This window comes from Sorex araneus, chromosome 3, assembly GCF_027595985.1.
Source record: "Sorex araneus isolate mSorAra2 chromosome 3, mSorAra2.pri, whole genome shotgun sequence".
Classification (NCBI taxonomy): Eukaryota; Metazoa; Chordata; class Mammalia; order Eulipotyphla; family Soricidae; genus Sorex; species Sorex araneus.
Genome location: NC_073304.1, coordinates 193188967 through 193215112, shown reverse-complemented (window position 1 = coordinate 193215112; position 26146 = coordinate 193188967). Strand labels below are relative to the sequence as shown.

The following is a 26146-nucleotide window of genomic DNA, read 5'->3' as shown; positions in this document are numbered from 1 at the left end:
CACCCAGTGGTGCTCAGGGCAAGCCCCTGGCTCACTGTGCTATCTTTCCAGCCCCCCTGTTTCACTTCTGGTATCAATTTTTACCTCCAGAAAAGTAGGGGTGTGCGTGTGTGCGTGCGTGCGTGCGTGCGTGCGTGCGTGCGTGTGTGTGTGTGTGTGTGTGTGTGTGTGTGTGTGTGTTTAAGTGACAGTGTGTATGAGTGTGTGTGAGGGTAAGTAAAGTTCAGCCAACACAGTGACAATGGCTAACACTCCTTGGGTGTATGTGATGAGGCTGGCTCCTGTCTTCCACCCATTCGGTGTCTCGGTGGAGTCAGTGACCTGGCATCTTTTTACAGCTAAAGAAATGGAAGCAATAGAGTAATGGAAGTTCTTAAGCACCCAGGTCTGTTCTGTCTCCAGGACCCTCATCCTGCTCTGGGCCATTCAGCTCTTCTCCAGAGCCACAGCAGCCCAGCCCCGGACCCCCAGCCCTCAGGGGCTGCTGCTGCTGGGCGTAGCTCTGGAGCTGTGCCAAGGTCCCTTCTGGAAGATGGAGCAGGTGTTCCTCCCTGGAGGCGGGCACAGGCCCAGGGCTGTGGGCTGGAGAAGAGCTGCCATGGGAGCGGGCAGTTCTGCTTGGGTCCACGTCAAGAGCTGCCCTATGGCTTGGCCGTCAGGCCTCTGGGCTGGGAGCTGGGCGCATGTTACAAATCTGACCAAGGCCTTGGTATCTCCTGCAGGCCTGGGTGTGAGCCCTCGGCCCACTGAGTGTGCAGTGGAGTTGCCTGGACACTGTCTCATTTTCTTTGCTCTGAGGGGAAGGGGACGCTGCCTCAAATGGTGCAGTGGGTTGGGGGTCTGGTGCTTTTATCTTGGCAGTGTGGGGGTGCTTCCAAAACTCAGTGACGCTCCTGCAGCCCGCGCGTGCTTGGCAGAGTTTGGGGGAGCAGGGCTCCGGCTCGCCCCACTCTCCTCCTGGAGTTTGCCCGTCAGTGTGCAGAGAGCTTTAGCAGGGGGGCCAGATGCTGATGTCTCAGCCTGAGGGAGGCTGTGTAAGTCGAGGGGCAGTGGGATGTCCCCCCCAACACCCCACCTCACCCTGCCCCTGACCACACACAGCTCTCTCCGTTCAGCCCACTCTGCTATGCAAACTGGTGGTTTCCTGCGTGGGCCGTGCCGTGCCGGAGCTTGGACACACCTTTCTCTCCTCTCCTGAGATGGGGACCACAAACCTGCCACCCACACTGTCCCTGTCAGGGGCACAGAGACACACATAACTTTCTCTTTACAATTCTCCCAGCGCCTCTTCTGGATCAAGGCTGGGGGTGGGGTGGGGAGGTGGCTAATACACCCCCTCTCTCCCAGGACAGGTGGGTAGACCCGGCTGGGGAACCCTGAGACTTCCTTCTTGTCGCAACACCTGCCATCAAACTGCCCCAAGGAAGGGTCAGGTGCAGTTCACAGCGTCCTACTAAAGCTGCCCCCAAAGAAATGATTGATACTTCCTGTGGTGAGGTCCTGAGTTCCCTTCCTGGTACTACATGCCCTTTACACCCCCTCCCTCCACCGTGAAGTGTAGCCCTGGGGGGCCCTGAGTACTTCAAGGTGTGGCTCTGGTGTCTGGAAGTGATTCTTCACAAAACAAAACAAAACAAAAATCAAAACTGGAAAACTCCTCTAGCTGTTGAGAATGTAAAGAATGTTCCATCTTCCCTTATCTTCCCTTTCTCTAGAAGTCTCTATGAGGAAGACAGCACGTAAGCAGAGTCCCCAGGAAGGACTCTGTGTGTGTGTGTGTGTGTGTGTGTGTGTGAGAAAGAGAGAGAGAGAGAGAGAGAGAGATTGGAGCAGGCATCAGAGGACCAGGAAGCAACCAAATTGATGGTGTCCTTGGCACCCACACATCCACATCATGTCCCATCTGAAAATACAACTCCCAGGAATCCTGGAGAGATCTCAGAGGGCATGGAGCACACAGTTTGCATGCTTTGCATGTGGGTTCAACCTCCAACACCACGTGGTCCTCCAAAAAAAGCTGGCAGTATCCCCCGAGCATTGCTAGGGATAGCCCCAAACCCAGCAAAACACACCAGAACCCAAGAGATCTCCTGGCACAGAGGGCCAACCTGGTTGGTACACTAGTTCTATACAGGGCTCATTTTATGTTTGGAGTCAAGGAGGCTGTGAACAAGGTGAGGTCATAGTTCCTCTGGTTAGAATTTGCCTTGCAATCGAACAGGAACAAGCCTGGATAACAGGCACGGAAGCTGGACAAACCGAGCATCTGTGGCTGAGAACTCACTGAGCACAGGCTGGAGAGCTGTTTTGATTATGGCTAAATAAAGACGTATGGTGTATGCATACCAAAAAGGACTGGGAAACTCTCAGTTTAATTTTTATTTCGTTTTATTCCGGGAAGGGGGACTAGGCCACACCCTGTGGTGCTCAGTGCTTGCTCCTAGCTCTGTACTCAGGAACCATTCCTGGTGGGCTCAGGAACCATTTGGGGTGCCAGGAATCAAACCTGGGTCAGCCCTGTGGAAGGTAAGCGCCTTGCCTATTAAACTATCACTTCAACCCCCAAATCTTATTTTTAAGGGGCTATTCATGAATCATCACATTTTGCTTTCTCATTGTCTAAGTTATATATCTATATTTTATATCAACATATATTTGGGTTTGGGGCCACCTTCGGTGATGCTCAGTGGTTACCCCTGTGGTTCAGGGGTTCTGTGTTCAGGAATTACTGCTGGTGGGCTGAGGGATCATATGGGATTTGGGGAATTGAACCTGGGTCAAGGCAAGTGCCCTACCTGCCATACTATCTCTCCACCCCCTGTCTAAAAAAAATATTTGTGACTCTGTTACTTCTATCACATAAAGCAATAAGCTTATAGTAAAAAAAAAAAAAGAAAAAAAATCCAACACAACAACCCACAGTCTGTATGCTTCACACCTTTGGTGCAGGGCCTTTTGATGATATATATGTAAAATACACAAATGAGCAGGAGACAGGGTGTTACTTGCGATGTGGTTTCTGAGCCAGCACCTTGAGTGCTCATGGCGGGGCCTTGGCACAGTTCAGCTCTCAGCTGCAGAGCTAGAGAGAGCGTTAGCTGTCCAGAGCCAGGTGTCCGTGGCCCTGCCCACTCCTGAGCCAACTCGCAGCTGTCCCCCGATGGGTAACTTGCTGGCATTCGCCCTCGGAGGGAAGTGAGTCTGCGTGGGAGCGGGTGTTCCGTCCTCAGGACCGACACCTTTGTAGAGTCAGGCGGCCGGCTGGGAGGTCAGCTCCTGCGGCTGCCTCAAGCCATGCTCTCCTCATAAGATGCAACCTCTTCCTTCTGTGCTGTGAAAACCACATGAGAGCCCGGCGGAAGTGCTGTCATTTGTAGATGTACCCATGTGAGCTAGCGCTGGGCTTCATGGTCTTTATAGGAAATTAAGGTTCCCTGTGAGTCTGAAAGAACACTGGCCTGTGGACACATACAGCAGCAAATGAGGCTCCGAGAGTGTGCCAGAGCCCAGGAACCCCGGGTGTGAGTTCACAAAGCAGCGTGCAGGTGCTGCAACGATTTGCATGTGTGTTCGGTGGCTGAAAGCCGCTTCACATCCTCCCCAGGCCTCCCCAGCAGAGAGAAAGAGAGACGGGGACCACGGCCTGATAGTGAAAATGGCCTGTTTAGCGCAGAGCTGCTTGCATACTTATAGAAAGTCTCAAGGGGTCAGAGACATAGGACTATATGTCCCAGTGATTTTTTTTTTTTTTTTTTTTGCTTTTTGGGTCACACACAGCGATGCTCAGGGGTTACTCCTGGCTTTGCACTCAGGAACTACTCCTGGCGGTGCTTGGGGGACCATATGGGATGCCGGGGATCGAACCCGGGTCGGCCGCGTGCAAGGCAAACGCCCTACCCGCTGTGCTATCGCTCCGGCCCCTGTCCCAGTGATTTACAGAGGAAAAATATTCCAGCAGAAGCAATTCTCTGGGGGAAGAGAATAAACTAAAGGAGACGCTCTGTCTCCCAGAGATACCTATATTGCTATATTGCTTTTCTCTTTCCTTCTAGTTATATATATATAACAATTAAGCCAAACAGTTAATCAAACAATTCTACTTCTTACCAATACTTACAGTCGTTTGGATAAACAGAGTAAGAGATAAAGACCACAAAATGTAGTTCTCTGGGCTCTGAGAGCAAGCAAGGCTTTTACCGTAAATCCCAGACTAAATCCTCAGGCCAGTTCAGCTTGTCCTTCCCCATGGGGGTCCTGTCTCTTAAGTCATAACAGCTTGCATCAAGATCATGCATTTATGTCCCATTTCAATGCCGGAGTTGCTTTGCCACTCCCCCGGCTCCGGCCCAATCCCACGGTGGGACCTCCCTTTTTGGGGTGTTAGGAACTACAGCAACTGAAGCCTGAGTCAAGTAATTATGACCAAGTAATTATGCCCAGGAGTGGGCATATTTCAGAGTCAATTAACTCCCAAATATTAGGAGCATAGCATTAAGGTCTTTCTGTATATAAGCAAAGAGCACTGCTCTATAGTAAAATATGAACAGGCTACAGGGGAAATAGAAAAGCAAGTAATTCACTACAAATACAAAATCCAGAATTACCAGAAAGTTTTGGCTTATAAGTAACCAAGATTGACTTGGAGAACTATGACAATGAGATGTAAAACACAAAGTAAAGATTAAAAATAAACTCAGGAAATTAGGGATGCTCACAAGAGCACTGTGAGCTTCCCTGGGAGAAGGAAAAGGGGCAATTCACTAATGAAGCCTAAAACACTGCAGGTTACTATCCAACCCAGGGACCAGAACTTCTCTGCTCTGCTTCCTCCTCCGTGGTTAGCGGTGGCAGGAGGCATAAGGGGGTCTCTTACAAATGCAGCTCTTCAGGGCTGGAGTGATAGCACAGAGGGTAAGGTGATTGCCTTTTGTGCAGCCGACCCAGGTTCAATTCCTGGCACCTCATATGGTTCCCTGAGCACCACCAGGAGTAATTTCTGAGCAAAGAGAGCCAGGAGTAACCTTGAGCATTGCCAGGTAGGTGACCCAAAAATTTTTTTTGAAAAAAAAAAACAAAAAAACTTCACCTCCAGAAAAAAAAAAAAAACAGCCCAGCTCCCAAAGAGCCTACTAATAACTAAGGGGAGACTGGGAAACTAGCAGGAAGGTGCCTCAGTGGCGACAGTTCTGGTCTCAGTGTCCTCAGCTTCACTTGTATGAACGGGGTTGCCTCAAGATCAGGGATCTGAGGGCAGAGTAGGTGAGTGCCAGGTCCAGCTGGGCCCCCGAGGATGCCCCCAGCTCTTTTTAGCTGATGTGGATCAGTCCCCACTATCTTCTTTTTTTTTTTCCCCACTGTCTTCTGCTCCTGGATGCCTAGCCTTGAACCCACAGAACTCTGTAGTCTGGGAAAGTGAAAGCTGAGTCACAGTCTCACTTGGGTGTGCATTCCCCTCTGCAGCCCCTGCAGGAGCCCCAACCAAGCCTGAGGTCCAGGCAGGGCAACTTCTCGGCATTTTCCTCCCTCGGTGACCTGTGACTACCCTCGTGTGATATGCACATAGTATGCCAAAGCAAGAAACCTGCAGAACCAGATAGAAATAGGAACCTGGAGAGGGGCTTCTATTTGTGCAAGGGATTGGGCAATGCATTGTCCAGAAGACGCTGGGCCACGAGAGGGGGTGAGGGCCAGGATTCAGTTTCATCTGAGTCATGGCTAAACTTTAAGGAAGTCTTGGGCTTAAAACTTCGAGGTCAGGACCAATGATATGGTGCAGAGGTTAAAATGCTTGCCTTGCACGTGCTTAAACCCTGATTTGATTCCCCAGCATCCCCTAGGGTCCCCTGAGCACCATCAGCAGTGATCCTGGAGCACACGGCCAAGAGTAAATCCTGAGCACAGCCCATGTGTGGTCCCAAAGCTATAAAAGTAAAAACCAAAACAAAATAAAAGAACAACTCTGAGGTAAGGAGGCAGAGAGACAGCGACTTCCTGTCTTGGTTCTGTCTGCTAGAAGCCTGACAGGGCTTATCCTCGTAGACTGGGGCAGAAGTTTTGAAATGATTCAGCAAGAAGCTCAGGCAGCTGCAGCTCTGAGCCCCCAGCCCCATCTCCTCTCCATCCTGTGGAGAAGGTCAAGCTGTTTCCTGGTCGCTCCAGCAAAGTACTTTGTTTATTTTTGGACTACACCTGGTGGTTCAGGAGCTATTCCTTACCCTATGGGACTCTCTGGGACTCCTGCACACAAAACATGACCTTCAGCTCATTGGACAGCCTCTCTGGCTCAGGAGTGATTATCTTTAAAATGTTCTTGAGTGGGGCTGGTGTGATAGCACAATGGATAGGGCATTTGCCTTGCACGCACCCAACCTGGGTTTGATTCCCAGCATCCCATATGGTCCCCTGAGCACCACCAGGGACAATTCCTGAGTCTAGGAGTAACCCCTGTGCATCACCGGGTGTGACCCAAAAATAAATAAATAAATAAATAAAATAAAAATAAAACGTTCTTGAAGGGGCCTGAGAGATAGTCCAGTGGGAAGGGGGCACTAACTTTGCAATGGCCAACCCGGGTTCAATCCCTAGCATCCTATGGTCCCTGGAGCCCGCCAGGAGTAGTTTCCAACTTCAGAACCAGGAGTAACCACAGAACATCGCCAGGCATGGCCCAAAAACCTAAATTTTAAAAATATTAAATTAAATTAAATGCTCTTTATAATACCTAGCTGATTCAGGGCCAAGGAAACTGGGGTATGGGAAACTGAAGTGGGAGCTGCCTTTGTGGAAGACATTAGTCTACACACATACACATACACACACATGCATGCACGCACACACAGATATGCATGTGCACACACACGCACACACACGCACATGCACACACATGCACACACACGTACACACATGTACGCACACACAGCCTTTGAAAATGCTCTGTCCAGGTGGCACTGCAGAGGGTCTGTGGGAAGGGTGCTCAGAAGTACAGGCTTTCCTTAGGAAAGCGAAACTTTTCCCGTGGGGCATCTAGCTCTGTTTGGAGCACAGAGAATTTTCGAGAACATTCTGCCTGCGCTGAGCCTCTTCTTAGGACCAGGAAACCAAAGACAGGAATATTTGGAGGAGGATGCACAGCGGATGCCCCAGTTTTCTCGGCCTTCCCCTGAGAGCTTAGCTAAGCATTGCTTTTCCTTACGTTGCTCTTTCCAGTACTCGGCTAAATCTGGACCAGGCAGGCCTGGGGCCACTTCCATGTGTGACATCTGCTGGAGACTAGGTAACTCCTGCCACAGTGAGGAGCTCTCTACATCAGGGACACACCTGGTACAGGCCCTCTGCCCAGGGAGCAGAGGGAAGACCCAAACACTTTAGCTGAGGAGGAAGAGGGTGGAGATGAATCCTTCTGTCCTCTTTGCCCTGCTAGGCCCTAGAAAGCAGCTTTAAGAACTCTGCCTCTGGGCTTCCCGCTGCTGCACGAGCATGATCCCAGAGGCCAACTAAACTACTCTGGACAACAGCAGCTCGCAGAAATGCCTCTAGACTGTGAACTGAGCCACTGCCCCATGCAGCGCCAGCGGGGAAGGGTTTCTCTCTCTCGGCTTTTCCATCCTATGAGCACCACAAAAAGGAAGTAAAAGCTTGCAGTGATGCAATTTCACCACTGGACTTTATACAGAAATCTGTGCGGCCTCATATCTCTTAATTGTCAGCAATGTGAAACGGTTCCTTTTTAGCAGGTCTAACTTTGGGGGGAAACTCCAAACAATAATAGTGAGTTTTTTTGTTGAAAAATTGAAGGTAATCAAAGTAAAGTGAAATCTATCAGCTACACAGGCGGGGGGTGGGAGTGAGGGCTGGGGGGAGGTATATGGGGGCTCTTGGTGGTGGAAAATGTGCACAGGTGATGGGATGGGTGTCGAGCATTGTATAACGGAGACTTAGACTGAGAGCTCTGTAACTTTCCACATGGTGATTCAATTAAAAAATAGAAAAGAACTCTATCTCTGGGCTGGAGAGAGAGTGCAGAGGGTAAGGCACTTGCCTTGTTTCCAGCCACTTCCAGCTGCCACATGTTTGATACCACCTATGGTCCCCCGAGCATGGCCAGGAGTCACTCCTGAGCATAGAATCAGGAATAACCCCAGAGAACTGCTGGGTATGGTCCAAAAGTCTAAAAGAACTCTGCTACTGTATTCATATTCTGTCACATGCGAGAGTGGCTGGTGTGACTAGAAACTCACTCCTCAGGACCTGATGGTGTTGAAGATGTGTTGGCGTTAGCATGGGGCACAGCAGATGGGCAGTCCCTTGCCAGGGGCTCGGACACTCCAGAGCCAGAACGACATGCGATGGACTGGGTGACTCAAAGGACAGACGCCTATTGTCACGACTTTGGAGGGTGGGGATTCCAAGATCAAGGTGCTAGCCTGGCTGAGCTCCTGGTCTGTGATTGGCTGCCTCTGCCCAGTTGCTCAGCTGGGAGAGAATGAGGGGAGAGAAGGAGGAAGTGTCTGTGCTTGGTCCCTTCCTCTGCTTCTAAGAACTCGAATCTCAGCACAGGGCCCCATACTCATCACCTCAGTGAAACCTAATTTCTTCCCCAAGGCTTCACCTCCTGAAACCAACACATTGAAGATTAAAGCTTCAACCTTGACTTTGGCAAGGGGGACACAAACATTCTGCCCGTAAAAGTGGTTGGACACTTGGACCTCGTTCCATCGCAGTGTGCATTTAGTTCTAACACTTTCTGGAGCTTCTTCTATCAAGAAGAATGTCTGTATGTCTGTCCTCCACATCGAGGTATTGTCAGAGTGGCAGGGCTGGGGAGATACTGCAGCTGACAGAACACAAACCTGAATTCATGCAACCCTTCACCAGTGGCCCCAGCCCCCCACCTCAGGCCCTCCTGGAATGGCCCTGATAAAATAAGTTAGGGTGAGGGAGAGGGAGGGGAATGGCTCAGAGGGCTGAGTACAGGCTCTGCATGCAGGGGACCTGGGCTTGATTCCCAGCACTGTGTGGGTCCCTGAGCACCACTGAGAGTGACCCCCTGCCCTGCACAGGAGTAGCCCCGGAACACTGCTGGGTGTAGCTCCCAAACAAAACAAACAAACGATAGCTACTAGGTCAAGGATGTGTTAACTGACTTTACTGCAGTAATCATCCCAATCGACTGGATCGATAGCACAGTGGGTAGGGCGTTTGCCTTGCACGTGGCCAACCCAAGTTCGATTCCTCCATCCCTCTCAGAGAGCCTGGCGAGCTACCGAGAGTATCCTGCCCACACAGCAGAGCATGGCAAGCTCCCTGTGGCATATTCAATATGCCAAAAACAGTAACAACAAGGGGCTGGAGCAATAGCACAGCGGGTAGGGTATTTGCCTTTCACGTGGCAGACCCGCGTTCGATTCCCAGCATCCCATATGGTCCCCCAAGCACCGCCAGGAGTAATTCCTGAGTGCATGAGCCAGGAGTATCCCCTGTACATTGCCAGGTGTGACCCAAAAAAGCAAAAAAATAAAAAACAGGGGCTGGAGCAATAGCACAATAGGTCGGGCATTTGCCTTACACGCAGCCGACCCAGGTTCGATTCCCACCATCCCATATGGTCCCCCAGCACCACCAGGAGTAATTCCTGAGTGCAGAGCCAGGAGTAACCCCTGTATACTGCTGGGTGTGACCCAATAAGCAAAAAACAAAACAAAACAAAACAAAGCAAAACAGTAACAAGTTTCACAATGGAGACGTTACTGGTGCCCGCTCGAACAATGGGAGGACAGTGCTACTGTGCTAATCATCCCAATGCATACTGATACCAAATCAGCACATTGTACACTTTAAACTTGCACAATGTTATTGATTGAGTCTAATTCAACTGAACTACAAAGAGCAAAATCAGCATGAAAGTCATGTGTGTTCCTGTGACCAGACTGTGCAGGAACGACAGCTGGAGGGGCAAGACCCGTGCTAGTCTGTGAGCGAATACTGCAATTAGAAACTGTGCAACTGGTCGAGCCAGGGAGATAGCTCAGGGGTTAAGGTCAGGGGTTAAGGCACTTGCCTTGCATGTGGCTGACCCTCGTTTAAACCCAGACACCGCACATGGTCCTTGAGTACAGCCTGGAGTGATCCCGGTCACAGAGCCAGATCTAAGCCCAAAGCACCACTCGGTGCTAGCCCCCAATAAAGAAATAAAGATGTGCAACCAGGGGTGGGGAGATAGCTCAGGGGGCAGTGCTCGTGCCTGCTAGCACGAAGCCCGTGTTCTGTGCTGCAGTCTGCGGTTCCCCTAGCACTGCCGGCCCAGCAGCTGCTCACGGCCAGACCCCATTATTGAGCCATCTGGATACACAGGCTGTGTGCTTGGATTTAATCACACCAGGAGTGACCCCCAGATTCTCTGAGCACCAATGTGGAGGCCAGATTAAAAAGTATGACCCTGGGGCCAGAGCAGTAGTACAGCGGGTAGGGTGCTTGGGTGGCACATGATTGACCCGGGTTCAACTCCCAGAACCATATATGGTTTCCTGCACCCGCCAGGAGTGACTCCTGAGAGCAGAGCCAGGAGTTCCCCCTGAGCATCGCCGGGTGTGGTCCAAAAACAAACAAATGAAAAGGACAACCCTGACATGTACCACCCCAGCCGGCGTGTGTGACCCTGGTCATCAGGGTGACAGCAAAAAGGGGAAAGGAATGGGGAGGTAATCCTGTGTGTCACACAGAAAAACATCGATAAGAAGAGGGACACATTGCCTAAAGGCTGCAGAATCTAGACAGCTCTGCCCACACAGTCCTTGGGAAGGGGTGAGCACTTTGGGGGTGGAGGCATCCTCACGAGCCCTCTTGATAAAGACAGGACTGAGGAAAGCTGAAGTCAAACTGAACCAAAACCCTATGTGACAATATGTGACAAAACCCTATGTGGCCAAACCTTAGTAACAGCCTCTTCTCCTCCAGGCCCCCAGAGAAACTTCTCGACCCATCACCCCTTCAGACCTATTTTTCAGCTCCATTATTTTGGTTATTTTTTTTCCTTTGGGGGCACACCCAGTTATGCTGCTTAGGGGTTACCCCTGGCTCTGCACTCAGGAATTACTCCTGGTGGTGCTCGGGGGACCATATGAGACGCTGGGGATTGAACCTGGGTCAGCCTCGTGCAAGGCAAACACCCTACCTGCTGTACCATTGTTCTGCCCCCCTTGTTTTTATTTTATTTTTAAATGTCTTATAGTTTAGGTATCATGGTTATAACAATGTTAACTTTTAAAAAAATTGAATCGCCATGGGATCATCATCATCATCACCCTGTTGATGTTGATTTTCTCGAGCTGTCTCAGTAACATCTCCATTCGTTCTAGCCCTGAGATTTTGGAAACCTCTCTTTACTCATCCTTCCCAATGGTGCCACATTGGAGGCTCTTTCAGGGTCAGGGGAATGAGACCCATCATTGTTACTGGTTTTGGCATATGAATACGCCACAGGGAGGCTGCCAGGCTCTCCTGTGAGGGCAGGAAATTCTCAGTAGCTTGCCAGGTTCTCTGAGAGGGAGAACTAGTATACATGTTCAGTATACATGTTCAGAATACCCATCTCTCCACCTGGTGGTGTACTTTTCTCACCACCAATGTCCCCAGTTTCCTTCTGGCCATCCCCACCCCTCCACCCCAGCCTACCTCCATGACAGGCACTTTTCTTTTTTCTCTCTCCCCTTTTGGTCAGCCCCATTTTTGTCTCCTGCAAATTGCTGACTCTTCTTATCTCCTCTTATCCTTACCTCCTATGCGCGAGCACATGCACACAAGTGCACACGTGCACACACACACACACACACACACACACACACACACACACAGAGTGCCCTGACTCGCACCCACCATTTTTGCTAGTGAAACATCATGTTTTTCCATGCATTTTCTCTAAAAGTCACTTTATCATCAAATCAACTTGAAACAGGTGATGCACCCTGCTTCTATATGCAGACTCCCCTGCAATGACCCCCCCCCCTCGTGTCTCTCCCCCAGTCTTGCCCTGCCTCTTTCAGTGACTGTCACTTCTGGGCTTCTCTGATGAATCTACTATCATAAGCATTCAGAAAAAAGGACTCCTGTTTTTTTCAGTCCCATTAGGGCTCAAGAACAACGAATGACCTAGTGAACCACCCTTTTTTGTTTTGTTTTGTTTTGGGCGGTCACACTCAGCAGCGCCCAGGTCTCACTCCTGGCTCTGTGCTCAGGGGTCACTCCTGGCAGTGTTTTGGGAACAATCTGTGGTGCCAATGACCAAACCCCAATCGGTTGCATGTAGGACAAGTACTTTATCCACTGTACAACTTTTCTTGCTCTCAAATCCCAGGAACTTTCTGAAATAAGAGGGATTAAGGGTTGGGGAAAGGAAAAAATATTTTTCTCCCCCCTTATTATTTCCTAGGATCTGACTTTCAAGCAGTCTCGCTGGGCTGATTCTCATCCCTCCCCATTAGGGGGGAGACTCTGGACCCTGAGAGGGAAATTGGGAATTCCTCGAGGTCACGCAGCATTTCAGTGCAGAGCCAGGACCTTGATTCAGAGTAATTTCAGTTTAGTGCTTTTTCCATTCTCTTGGAGAAAGTTAGTAAAGTGTGGCGGGTCCAAGCATGAGCTTTGAAACAGTTGGGGTTACTGTGATAATACAGTGATTTTTTTTTTTTTTGAGTGGGGAAAGAGTTGGAGGCATTCCAATGACACTTAGGGGCTATTCCTGACTCTGTGCTCAGGAGTGACCACTAATGGTGACTGGGGGACCAAATTCAGTGCAGGGGATATAACCTGGGTCAGCTGTATGCAATGCACGTATCTTGTCCCTATGGTATCTCTCCAGCCCCAACAGTCCACAGATGTAACACAACAGACCCTGCAGGTTAGCCCAGGCCCAATAAGACAATAGGCATATTACTCTTAGTTAAAAAAAATATTTTTCCACTTTAAACACAATGGCTTACAGAGTTGCTCACGATGCATTTGTTACAAGCACTCAATGTTACAACACCAATTCCACCACCATTGTCCCCATTTTCACAACCACCTTTAGAGTCTGCCTCCTTAGCAGGCAAAAAAAAATAAAAATTATTTTATATTGCTTGTTATCACTAAATGGCTAATTAAATTATAAAAAAAAAATCAGGGGCTGGAGCACAGTGGGTAGGGCATTTGCCTTGCACTCGGCCGACCCAGGTTTGAGCACTGCCAGGGGTAATTCCTGAGTGCAGAGCCAGGAGTGACCCCTGGGCATCCCCAGGTGTGACCCAAAAAGAAAAAAAAAAAACTTCAGTAGAAGAAAATTTATAAAAATCGTTATCTCACCATGGGGTTATTAAATCATTGTCTGAGGATTTGGGATTGGCTACTTCCTAAGCTGTGGTTGCTAGTTGAGCCTTCATTGTTAATGTTTTTGTTTATTGAGTTTAGCTGGTTCTATGTTACGTCCCCATCCAATCTGGTGTGCTCCTACTGGGCTGTCAGTATTGTAGTTTGGGGATGTTGCAAAATATTTAACCTGGTCATGACTTTACATGACAGTAGCTATGGGGTACGGGTATGGCCCTTGGGCTTCTAGAAGTATGGGGGGGAAGGGAAGAGGCTTCCTGCCCCCACTCCGAGAAGACCCCAGGGTTCTCCGCCCAAAAACTGGTGTTCCTAAAAATGTTTGGTATCTCTGCAGAGCTCACCATGAGGTGGTGGGGTCTTGCTGTTGGCATGGTGACAGCTGTTGGGGTGTGAGTGCAGCTTCTGGGGCTGTGGCAGGGTGAGGACTCGGACGATCCCCTCCTGTGGGCGTCCCAGAGTTTTCAGCCAGGAGACCAGTGATCTGTGCATTTTCTTGCGTCTAGTTGATCTCTTCCAAGATTAAATCCTGAGCCTGTGCAGCTGGGCTGAGAGAGGAGCTGCTCTCACGTTTATCACTCTGCTTCTGCTCTTTACGCCCCCCTCCTGCCAGCCCCCTCCATTATGGCGAGAGAAGAACCATGAGAGTTTTAATGATTCCAGAACATTCTTTTTCTGGCTACATTTGGGGGAGTATTTAAGCCACCCCTGTTGGTGCTCAAGATTTACTTCTGCCTCTGTGCCTAGGGATCACTCTTGGTGGGGTTCAGGGGACTGTATGGGGTTCCAGGGATTAAACTCATATCAGCCACATGCAAGGCAAGTGCCTTACTCGCTGAACTATCTCTCCAGTTCCAATACCAGAATCTTCTAGTAGGCAGCAGATGGGCAGTTGGCAGGGATCTAAAGAACTGTCTGGGTTACAGACAATAACCCAGAGACAGCAACCACCCGGAGACCTAAGGTGATCTTTTCTAGCTCAAGTTCCAAGAAACTTGACTATAAACTGGGTGTGTTTGTCCCTTTGCTTCAGTGAAGAGAAATTAAGGAGAAACCTTCTTCCCATTTTTGTAGGTGCCTGGCTGTCTGGGTGAGTCTGATGCAGTGTCCCTAGAACTCACGTGCCCGTCCCGTGGTTACATGATTCAGTACAACCAGCAATCATATCACGAGGGTTTCCGTGGTCACACCCATCTGTCTGCCAAGCAAGCTGCAGACCCTTTCCACATAGGCCTTGGGGAAGACAAGGAGGACCCAGAATCTATATCCATTCTATTTCCCTGTCACCAAGCTGAGGGGCCATCAAAGCAACAGCTCCAGGGCAGAGACAGTGCAGGAGGAGAGGCACTTTCTTGCCTTGCAAGCTGCTGAGCCGGCTGTGACCCTGGTTCCAATCCTGGGCACCACATATGGTCCCCTGAATATAGCCAGGTGTCACTCCTGAGCGCAGAGCCAGGAATTGTCCCTGATCACCGCTAGGTATGGCCCCAATCCACAACACTCACCCTCCCAAACACACAAAAAAGCCACAAGAGGGGCTGGAGCGATAGCACAGCGGGTAGGGAGTTTGCCTTGCACACAGCCGACCCAAGTTTGATTCCCAGCATCCCATATGGTCCTCTGAGCACCGCCAGGAGTAATTTCTGAGTGCAGAGCCAGGAGGAACCCCTGTGCATCGCCAGGTGTGACCCAAAAAGAAAAATAAATAAAACTCCGTTTTAAAAAGAAAAGCCACAAGAGTGACCTGTAGCCAGTGAGGTGGGGATGGGGTGAGGTAGGGGAACAAGTTGGGAACAACATTGCTTCAGAGCAGGAGAAACTTTTTCTGTGACACTCATCCCCCTGTGACACCCATCTGCCCATTGCCCTGGAGTGCCTCCCCAGGGAAAACTGATCCTTTGCCTTCTTTCACTTAAAACAAATTTAGTGGCACATTGGGGGCAGTCCTAGGAGAAGGACTCTGGGAATTGAGACCAAAGTTCTCTTAGCAGCTGGACCATTTCTGGGTCTCTGTTCCATTTCCTGCTGGCACCTGATTGGGCCGAGCAGAGCGCAGCATCAAATGCCAGCTGCCTAGGAAGGGAGCTATGCACGGGGGAGCTTTTAGTTGCGATTTCACGGGAGCATTGAGAGGATTAATTGGAGCAGCAATTCTGCTGCCCTGAATCAGGTTCTAGAATCCGGGTGTCTTTTTCCTGTCTTTTCAGAGCTGGACTATTCTGGACTCCTCGCAACCAGGCCAGACTGTTCTTTTCCAGCAGCTGGGGCGGGACTAAGGGCATCTGTCCTCCCTCCCTCGCTCTTTCTAGTTTCTTTGTCACTCTGAACATATTTGGTCATTCATTCATTTACTGAAAGCATTTTTTCAAGAGACTGGGGCACAGTGCTAGGGGCTCCGGGGTACAGTGGTTGCCCCTGTCTTGGGGTCTCCCTCTAGCAGAAGAGGCAGCCACAGCGTGATTTCCAAGAGCAGGGGAATTCTGAACACAAACCTCCTTGGTCTGTGGCTAGGAAACAACTTCCTGGAAATCTTATGTTGGTTAAGACCAGAAGGATGAGGGACTGGAACAATAGTACAGTGGGTGTGGGACTTGCCTTGTACATAGGCCACTTGGATTTGACCCCCAGCACCCTTGAGCACCGTCAGGAGTGATTCATGAACGCAGAGAGCCAGGAGTAAGCCCTGAGTATCTCCAGGTGTGGCTCCACATCCCCCTGCCAAAATAAGACCAGTGGGATGAGATATTGAAACATTATCAGTAACAATCTGGGCAAAAGTGTAGAAAACTCCCCAAAGAGCAAAGAAGTAGAAATGTTCCAGATCAAGATAAAAGACGGCAGGCACAGCAGCCAGGCTTTGTATGTGCAAAAGGGTGAGGGTCTTTATTATGCCTGCGAGGGCGAAGCCTTCCATGGAAGGAGTGACCAGCCAGATGAGTTCTAGAAAACGCTCTTTCCCCATTTGACGGTGGTAGCTCTGCCTTGGAGGCTGGGGCTGCTCCAACCAGCTGCCCCACCCTGAGGTGCCACGGAGCAGCTGCCAAAGCCACTGTGGCTAGTGTCACGTCTGCTTCCCTTCCCCACTTCCTGAGAGCAAGCATCCCTGTGTTGGTGGCTCACGACAGTCCCTGGCACCGGGCTGCTTCTGAGGCTGAACAGGGGACCCCAAGCTACGAAGGAGAAGGGAAAGTTAAGAGTCACAGGTTTCCAGGCAGGTCCTGGGACAGTGCGGGGCCAAGATAGAGTCATCCTGGTGGGAGCAGGCAGGGGTGTTCCCTGGGGAGCAGGGGGGAAGGAGAAGCGGGCAGCTGGTTTTCTATGATTGTTTCTCCATGGAGACCACCCACTGCCTTCTCTTCGATCCTTGTCCTTCTCCCCTGCCCAGAGTCCTGCTAGACCAGTGCAGCCAGGTGTGAGACAGGAGTCCCTAGGAAGGAGGCTGGAGCCAGGCCAAACCTTCTCTCCACCTCTAAAACAATCAAAGCGAGACTTATGGAAGATACTAAAGATGGAATGATGGAGTAAAGAGAACAGGGGTAGAGTGTGCCCAAAACAAGTTGCATTTGCCTCACATTTGGACTTTTTTTATAGAGGAGGGTGGTTGTTGTTTTTTGGTCTCATCCAGTGATGCTCAGGGCTTACTCCTGACTTTGTGCTCAGGGAGCATTCCTGGTAGTGCTGGGGAATTGAACCGAGGTCTGCCACATATAAGGCAAGTACACTACCTGCTGTACTATCACTTCAGCCTTTAGTTGTGACACATTTTATATGCTCTCTAGATTTAAAATGCTACTGATTGAGAGATATACAGCTTTAGGTATGCTTTTTGTATATGTAGATCATGGGTTGATCCCTGGCACTTGCAAAATAAAAATACAACCATAAAATCAGATGTATTTTGCACATTTTGAAATGTTCCTTTTCTTTCTTTTTTTTTTTCCAAACCAGCAAGTTCTTTATTTTTTTATTTTGTTTTTTGGCTCACACCCAGCAATGATCAGGGTTACTCCTGGCTCTGCACTCATGAATTACTCTTGGTGGTACCTGGGGGAACCATATGGGATGCCGAGGACTAAACCCAGGTCAACTGCGTGCAAGGCAAATGCCCTCAGCGCTGTACTTGCACTCCTGCCCCTCAAATGTTTCCTAGTGAGACAATGCTAACAACTTCCCTCCCCCAGTTGAAAACCACTTGTTCCTGTGTTTTCAGGGCCAGGGTACGTACAGGTATGCCTCAGGTCCCAAAAGTTGCAAGTGGGATGACTGGGGAAATATTACACCTTTATTTTTAGGTTTGGGGACACACTCCACAATGCTCAGGGTTTACTCCTGACTCTGCACTTAGAGTTCACTTCTGTTGGGACATGGGGAAGCATATGTGGCTCGAGGGATCACATAAAGGTTGACTGCATGCGAGGCAAGTGTCTTCCTTCACCCCTGGACTATCTTTCTGGTCTCCACACCCCATCTGAGACCATCCTGGGAAAGCTTTTGTCCAATAGCTGATTTTCCTTCCCAGATGACTCATAGGGATTCCTGCTATCTCCTGACCCCAAATGAAGTTCCTCCTGACAGAGCCCTGGGCAGAACCTGGTGGGGGGGCCTGGGGGTTAGCACTGGCATTGATTCCCAGGGCTCTGGGCTGGAGCCAGCCAAGGTGGCAGGGTTTCACAACTGATGGCCAAGATGCTGCTCGGTTGGGCCACCAGATGGCGATCGAGAGCCCCTCCTTGTCTGCGGCAGGCAGCTGGAGGTGGCTGGAGGGACTGCAGAGGGAAGTTGCCTTAAGGAGAGGCCTGATCCTTAAAGAGACATAGCCCCACACCTGCTAACTTCCCTGGGAACCCCAAGGACAGACTCCACTGACGACAAGCTGTAGCTGAGCCCTGAAGCTCCTTTATTCTTGCACAGTGCACCTCCACCTCTCCCAGCGTCTCCTTGAGGGCTGGTCCTCAGCTTCTGCGACCACTTCTGGGCCTGACCGAGGACAGGGATCTCTGGGCTGGTGGCATCACGGCTGCTGGCAGAGCAATGCAGGGCTGGGCTGCATCTGCAGAAGTCTGACTGAGACAGCCTGGAGGACACACAGCCGGGGTGCCCACAGGAGGGCAAGGGACAGCCTGTGATCTGATCCCAGCTGGCCATGACCCCGCTGTCCACTTACAGCTGATAAGATTGGAGCCAGTGAACTTTGGGGCTTGGGGATTTAGAATCCTTCCATTGCTTCTGCTGACCTCTTTCCGGATCCTGATGGGGACACGGCGGTAAGTGAATTAGGGAGGGAGGGGACTCCAGTCACCCTCACCCCCAGCCTGATGGCCTCTGTGGAGAGAGGGGTGCAGGCACCCACACGGGGTGCAGGCTATGGCGGCTGTGTTCACTGAAATTGTCCTTTATTTGCTTCATACTATCTACTCTGCCGGGGATGCTGGACTTAATTATGGTCTGGGGAGTGGGGCTTCAGCGGGAGGTGGGGTGCTGGGAGGTGCCTGAGCATGTGTGGGAGCTCCTCAGCGCCTGGAGGTGACCCCGCTTTCTCCTGGCTGGTGCTTGCTTTGGGGATGTTTCTGGATCCATGCTCAGGAGTCATGCCTGATGGTGCTCAGGGACCAAACCCGGGCTTCGTGCACACAGACCATCTACCTTGGCCCTGAAAGCAGTTCTGGGGCAACCTCTTGCCAGGGCTATGGACCTTTCCAGTGACTGTCACTGACACACAGCTCTGGCTGAGAAATGACTGGTGGGGAAGCCTGGAGGTCAGCTCAGAGAGCTGCCTGCAGCATCCCTGCTGGGAAGGAAGGAGGCAAGGAGGAGGCAGGAAGAAGGGCCAGGACGGATGTCAGGCGAGGCTTCTGTGGCAAGAGGTTAAAGCAGTGGAGGCTTGAGGAATTTACTTCCTTCCAGGTCCGAGAGTGGAGAATTGCTCCTCACTGAGGAAATAGAAATGAAGCTGAGAGGAGGGAAGGGCCACCTCAGGGTGTCCTAGGAAGTAAGTCTCATGGTGCATGAGGGCTGCTCCGAAGTCTAGAATAGTGGTTTTCAACGACTGGGCCACGGACCACTGCCGGTCCACAGGAGTAAAAGCTGGAAAACCACTAGCCTAGAGGTCATCACCCTGACTCTCCCCGCACACCTGTGCCCCCACCTTCTCCACATGTGAAAACTTGCCAAGGTTGGAGTCTGGCTCCAGCCTCTAAAGCACAGAAGAGAAGGCTTGGCAGGGGCCACCACTGAGAGGCGGTGGCTGTGGCATCCAGCTTGTCTTTGGACTCTCTGCCCTGTAAGTCAAGGCCATGTTCCTCGGGGAACTCTTCTGTTTCTGCTTCGGCGGCGGCCCTGGCAGGTTCTGGAATCACACTGCCTCACATTCCTCACGGGGCTCTGATTTCTTCCTCCCGGAATTTGGCTTCATTCTGGGTGTTCATTCACTGCAGTCCAACACCCAGATGACACGTGTGGACTCTGGATGCGGAATCTCAGTCCCTTGCCAAGTGTCACACCCTGTGGAGCTGGCCAGCGGCTTCAGCTCTCGGCTTCTACGGAACAGAGAGTGTGTGCCTGTCCCAGTAGCTTCTTACTGGGAGGGTGAGCGAGATCATCTATGCAGAGCCCGCCACTGTTGAGGGACTCATGAATGTTAGCTGGCACTGCCTTATTTTACCTGTGTTTACTATTGTTATTTTGGTTCAAGAGCCTCACCCAGCAGTGTTCAGGAGCTACGCCTGGCTCTTATGCTCAGGGATCACTCATGGCTGTACTTAGAAGGAAGCAAACGGGGTGCTGGGGATCGAGCCCAGGTTGGCTGTGTGCAGGGCAAGTGCAAGAGAAAGTGGCACTATCTCTCCAACCCTTCGCCCACATCACTGATTGCCCGCATGTTGGGCTTTGGGTGGAAAGCTGGCCTGGGAGCAGTGTGGTCACTCTTCTGCAGGTCAAGCTGAGCCTTATTCTTCCTGTGGTCTGAGCGCCAGTGAAAAATGTTGCAGTCACAGTTCCAGCATTTACAGAGCATTGATGTGCCAGGGAGGGTGCGGACTCTCCGTGTTTGGAGAATTGATGACTCTTTATTCATCTGTAGACGGCCACATCCCACCAGCTGCCTTTATCCCACTCCCCACACCCCCTCCCTGTTTCTCTCTGCCTGGCCCCCACTGCAGAGGGGAGAGATGACTCCAGCAGTGAAGGTGGGGGTTGAAGAAGCAGGACTCCCAGCGCCTTCCTGCTTCCTGCCTTGAGCAGAAAAGCAGGGAAGCAGAGTCCCGACTTTGGTTCTAAACACAGTTCCCCTTTGCCCATTCTGGCCAAGCCGCTGGTTTGGCTATCAGGGAGTAGCAGAGGCCGGGGGGGGGGCGGAGGGGGTGGTGATGGAAGGAGAGCAGAGCCGCAGCTTTCACACCTGGCTACTGTCCTGCCCCGCAGCCCCTCATCAGCCGCCCACAACCCAGACGGTGCAACGGAGCAGGCTGGCCACCACAGCCTCTGGTGGGAACAGGCAGCACAGGTCAGAGGCAGGGCTGGGGGAGGCGAAGGGTATTGCCAGAGAATTGCACGGTGAGCGGTCAGTGCTGATGCAGTGCCTGGGGCTGCCGGTCCCACGGAGCTGAATCAGGGCAGTCTGTCCCTGTCCCTGTTCCTGTCCCAGTCCCTGTCACAGGAACACCCTGCTGCTTGGGGGCTGCTGAGGAGCACTCACCTTTGGCCAACTGCCGATGCAAAGGACTCTTTAACTCCTTCCTTCCCGGGGTGTGGTATTGGATCTTCCTCACCTCAGTGCCAGGAGTCTGGAGGTTTCCAGTCCTGTCCCCTACTGGCCTCTGTGGCCAAGGTGAGATTGAGACTGTGCAGAGCTAACATTGCCGGGAATCATCTAGTGAAGTCTCTGAGGGAGTCTGGAATGACTGCCCTTTCTCTGGACACCAATATCCAAGCCCCGTGCTTGGATACGGATCTGGAGGAGGCTGGCCATGGTCAAGTCTCTGATTCATGACCAGCAGTTCCCAGCCAGGGACCTTTGCTGAGCAGGAGCAGACTGTGAAGGGTCGAGTCCCAGCACCTTATTTCCTGTCTGTACAGAGAGCTTGGCTGCTCAGTGCTTCGGTTTTCTCATTGGGGGAAAATAGGGATAATTGAGAAAAGAGTGGGGTTCTTGGGGGAGCTAGCCCTTGTAAACAATTCACAGGGAGCCGCGGCTGAAGCTGTCTATTCCGGTTTCCTGTTCCACTAGTTATTAAAAGGATCCTTCTCAGCGCATCCTCTCTCCCTCTACCCTATAAGTGCCTGGGAGGGGGAGGGACATGACAGGATTGGCTAGAAAGTTAGAAAAAGCACACTGTCGCAGGCTTCAGAGAGCAACTGCAACATTTCAGCTTGGAAAACACTGAAAATAGCTGCTTCAGCCTTTGCAGACAAAAATGTAAAAATGTATGCAAATGTATGTGACTCATGCAAAACATGCATCCATGGCCTCCTGGCAAACAGTGCCCGGATGTGGCATCAGGAAAATTCCCATCGGGTGCAGAGGGTCCGGCTGCCTTGGTGGTCCCGGATGCTGGGGAGAGGACAGCAATGCTGCTGGCTTGAGGGGGTGCCCCTTCCTACCTCGCTTCCCAGTGCTGTGTCTTCTGTGTGGAAAGAGGAGGGCCCCTGGGCCCCCTCAGCTCCTTCCCTCTCCCCGGCCTCATCCTCCCTCAGGTTCCTCTGAGAGCCCAATAGCTCCCTCTCCCATCCTGTCTCTATTTCTGGAGCCTCTCAGTGGCGATGCACCCGCCCTCCCTGCCAAACTGCAGGTGCCACTTGGCCCTCTCTGTGCCTGGGAGTGGGGCCCTGGGGGAGGGTGGCAGCTGAAGGGGGGTGTCAGAGCCCAAGCCTGGCAGGAGCCTGGGGTGGGGGGCTGGAGCAAGGGTACCCAGCCATGCCAGAGGGGTGCCTTCACCACTGCAGCCACTTGTGGCAGTTTCCGTACCCCCAAATCTTCCCCCTGCACCTCCCATTGCTCTCAGCTGCTGGCCACAGCTCTCCTGGGGCAGCCCTAGACGCCACTCCCTCTGGGGCCTGGCCTCGCTCTGAGCCTGGTGGGGGTGCTCTCACCCCCTCAAGGGAGTCATGAGCAGTGGCCCACAGTGTGCCAGGGACAGGAATAGGGACACCTCACTTGTCTGCAGAGCCTCGAGGGGAGGGTGGGGTGGGGTGCTGCTCCAGCCTCAGGAAAGCCTGGGGACTCTGGTGGGCCCACTGTCGCCCTGCCCTTGGGTCCACACCTTTGTCCTGGACCACCCAGTCTGGCTCCTCTCCCTCCTGCCCCAGCTCTGGAACCCTATGGCCAAATCTGAAGCCAACTTGGACTACATGGAACCAGCCGCCATGAAGCCCCCCCGAACCTTCTCCCGACTCTTTGGGGGCTTACAAGAGATTGTGCTTCTAAAGTTTCTGTTCCCGGAGGTCATCTGGACCCCAACTTCCTCCAACTGTGCGGACGCGGTTTGCTCCCTGGGCTGAGCTGCGGTGCCCCATGGAAGGTCCCTGGAGGGGACCCCGGGGAGACCCTGGAGCAGCTCCTGTACCCCGCCCGAAAGGGCAGGTGTAGAATTTCCCTGCCCGCACAGACCGACCCCCGCAGCTGACGGGCAGCTTTCCCGCCTTGCGGCCGTCGCACCCCCGGCAGGGCAGAGAAGGGCAGGAACTGCGCCCCTCGAGGTGGGGCGCGTGGAACACAACGACTCCTGCGGGGCTGGGAAAGCAGCGGCTGGTGGCCACCCCGGCTTCGAGCGGGCGCCGGGACTTTAACCCTGTCGGCGCCGCCCCCACCGAAACTGCGCTTGGAGATCCTGGGTGGCAGGTGATGTCACCCGTGCGGTCCAGTAGGTCTCCCCGAAGCACCTCGTCTGCGGGTGACCCGGGTTTGCGGAGTCCGGAGACGGGGCGGCAGAGGCGCCAGGGCCTGCGTGCATCTCCCTCAGAGCCCCCCAGGACCCCTTCTCCGCGCCGCCTGGGAGCCCGCCTCGCCCAGGCGACGGTGGGGCCCGGGGCTGCTCCCCACAGCCCTCACCCGGGGAGGAGGCGTGCTGCGGCGGGGAGGGGGGGCTTGGGAGCCCGGCGCCGATTGGTCGCGGCCCCCGCCCCGCCAGCCCCGGGCACGGCGCAGCCCCCGGGAAGTTGCTAGTTGGCGGGCGGGCTGCGGGGCCGCCGCTCGGAGATCCGCAGCGGCCCGAGGGGCTGCGGGGGGCGCTCGCCCGCCGGCCCCGGTCCCCGGCGGCGACCCGCGCTCGCTCCGCCCTGCTACCTGTTTCCCCGCCGCCCGCGCCCGGCAAGTCGGAGCCCCGGGCCGGCCGCCCCCGCCGCCCGCCACCTGCCTCCTTTGTTGTGCGATGAGGCTCGGCTTTCCGAGCTGAGCGAGCCGCGGGCATGGAGCCGCTCAGCCACCGCGGCCTGCCGCGCCTCTCCTGGATCGACACGCTCTACAGCAGTACGTGCGGGCGGGCCGCGGTGCGGGGGCGCGGGGGGCGCGGGGCCGGGGCGCGGGGGGCGCGGGCGCGCGGCCGGGGCGCGGGGGCCGCGGGGAGACCCGGGACGCGGGGCGCGGGGGGCGCGGGAGATGGACCCGGCCATCACCGCGCCGGGGGTCCCCGGGAAGGGCCGGGCGCGCGGCGCTGTGTCACCCCTCGCCCACCTGTTGTGTCCCCTAGCACTCCCCAGCCCTCGCCGAGAGGGGCGGCCCGGAGCGTGCTGCCCGCCGGGGCGCGCGGGCTGCCCAGCGGTTTCCGTCCACGCCGAGGCAGAAAGGCCATTTTGGGAAAGTCCTTGGCGCCCCAGTGGCTCCCTCAGGGACACGCCGAGGCCGTCGTGTGTTCGGGGTGGGGGCGGTGTCGCTGGGGAGGGGGGCTGCAGGTGCAAGTCTCCGCGGGGGGCCACCTGAGTGAGGCGCGGGGTCGCCCCGCCCCGCAGCAGCCTTTCCTGCAGCCTCATCGCCGCCCCCACCGGCACATTCCCCCCACCCCGGAGGGAGGGGGCGGACGACAAACCTCCGGGGCTCTCCACCCCCTCGCTCCCAAATCTGCTGGATCATGTGATTGCTCTAGCGCTGCCTCTGAGAATGTGTAAGGGATCACGGGTCTATTCTGGGGGCCTGCCCACGGCTGGGAGGACCCCACCCCCAGACCCTCCCCGCCCTTCTCCCCACCCCGCCTGGGTACACCTGCCCTTAGAGGTGTACTGGCCGCCAGAGAGGTGTGGATTCGCCCCTCCTGGGTCACCTGGGGTGACCCTCCCACTCTTTTGCTCTGTGTGTGTATGTGTGTGTGTGTCTGTGTGTGTTGGGGAAGGGGGGAGAGGGGGTGACTGAGGTGGGTTTAGTTCTGGTTCCAGAACCTGGATGCCACGGAACATTTTAAATGATCCTCCTGACTTGAATTTATTGTCATCTCGGGGAGCGGTGGAAAAGGAATATGCCTGAACCCCAGAATCTTGCCTGAGGCTCCTGAATGCTGACCTCTTCATTCCTTTGAGTCCCTAAACAATTTCTCCCTTTTCTCCCCCCACCCCCCTTGCTTTTTCCCTCCTCTTCCCAGGAGTGGGTCTGCTCTGCTTCATTCTCTTAGGCTTCTCAGCATCAAAGGGCCAGGCAGGCTCCCGGGTGTGTGTCCAGCGCCAGCCCAGCCTCCACATCTGCTCTTTCTCTGGCAGGGCCAGTACGGTTGGGTGAAGGTCAGGGCGGGTGCCCATGGGGGTGGCTGCGGGATGGGACCCGCATCTGTTCGGAGGCAAGTCGGCTGCAGATGGGGGCCGCAGGCGGGTTAGTGACCTCTCCCCAGCTCTGCTCTCGTTGAGAACAGATGCCTCAGATTCACGTGCCACTGCTGTCCCTGAAGATTTCTGACTCTGGGACTCAGTACCAGTTCCCCTTTTTCTTATCTCAGCACAGAATCTTCTGGAAACCGTTTCTCCATTTCCCTGAAGGAGTCTCCCCCAGCTGGTGGTCTCTCCTCCCCACCTCCTCTTGGGCACCAGGAGGCAAAATTGCCCAGGGCAATACTGGACAATTTCTGACCTTGAGGGATGGACTTGGAGATGGGAATTTGGCCCGAGGCTTCTTTGGGGGGTGGGGGTGGGGTGCCTGTGACAGTCTGGCTGTGAGCTGCCAGCCCTGCCACTGTGACTCTGGCCTCCGGATCCCTTGGTTCAGCCTGGGTGGGTGCTGACGTGGTGGCCACGGGCGAGTCCCTGCCATTCTCTGGGAACCCAGCCCAGGCTTCCTGGGGAGGCGCCTGCAGTCAGGTTTGGGCTATGCACCATGAAGTTTCCTCCTGACAAGAGCCTAAATTAAAACAAATACCCAGGCTGTCATTTGCCTGGCAGCATGGTTTGTGGCTCCCCCGCCTCCCGGGAAGCCGTTAGCATACAAGACTCTCCACCCTCCGAGGTGGTAAGTCCTTAGCAAGCCATGCTAGCCAGGAATTGTAAGGCAGCCAGGACACAGGGTGGTGGTGGGGGGGGGGGGGGGTCACGCATCCTGAAACAGTGACTGGGGCATCCCGGAGGACTGGCTGTTGGCACTGAGCTGGACACCCCTCCACCTCCCTTCCCTCCGGGCCCACTGCCCTGCTGGACAGGGACCTTCACTCCATCCCGCAGAGAGAGGCTCAGTAAACTGGAATCCTTACCTAAGGCCGCACCCCTGCAGCGGCAGCTCCTTCTCCCCATCTTCAGCCTTTGTGCCAGAGTGTGCCCTCGACCCTCACAGCGAAAGGGCCGTCTAGGAGGGGGGCAGCACCCCCCACACTACATCTCCTCTGTG

The 26146-nt window shown here is 53.6% G+C and overlaps 1 protein-coding gene across 3 annotated transcripts in view; it reads left to right on the top strand.

The window, feature by feature from the left end:
- The window catches only part of ABR (ABR activator of RhoGEF and GTPase), a 198509-nt gene that overhangs the window by 32344 nt on the left and 140019 nt on the right, over positions 1–26146 (top strand). The window contains exon 1 of one of the 3 annotated variants that reach the window (XM_055131989.1): positions 18223–18620. The exons of 1 other annotated variant lie outside the window; for it this stretch is intronic. Coding sequence is in view for 1 of the 2 variants with exons in the window: in XM_055131988.1 (XP_054987963.1) it covers positions 23758–23818 (61 nt within the window). In the remaining variant the exon portion in view is untranslated. Of the gene's footprint in view, positions 1–18222; positions 18621–23434; positions 23819–26146 lie in introns of those variants that run through there. One more of the 3 variants, XM_055131988.1, reaches the window with a different exon arrangement.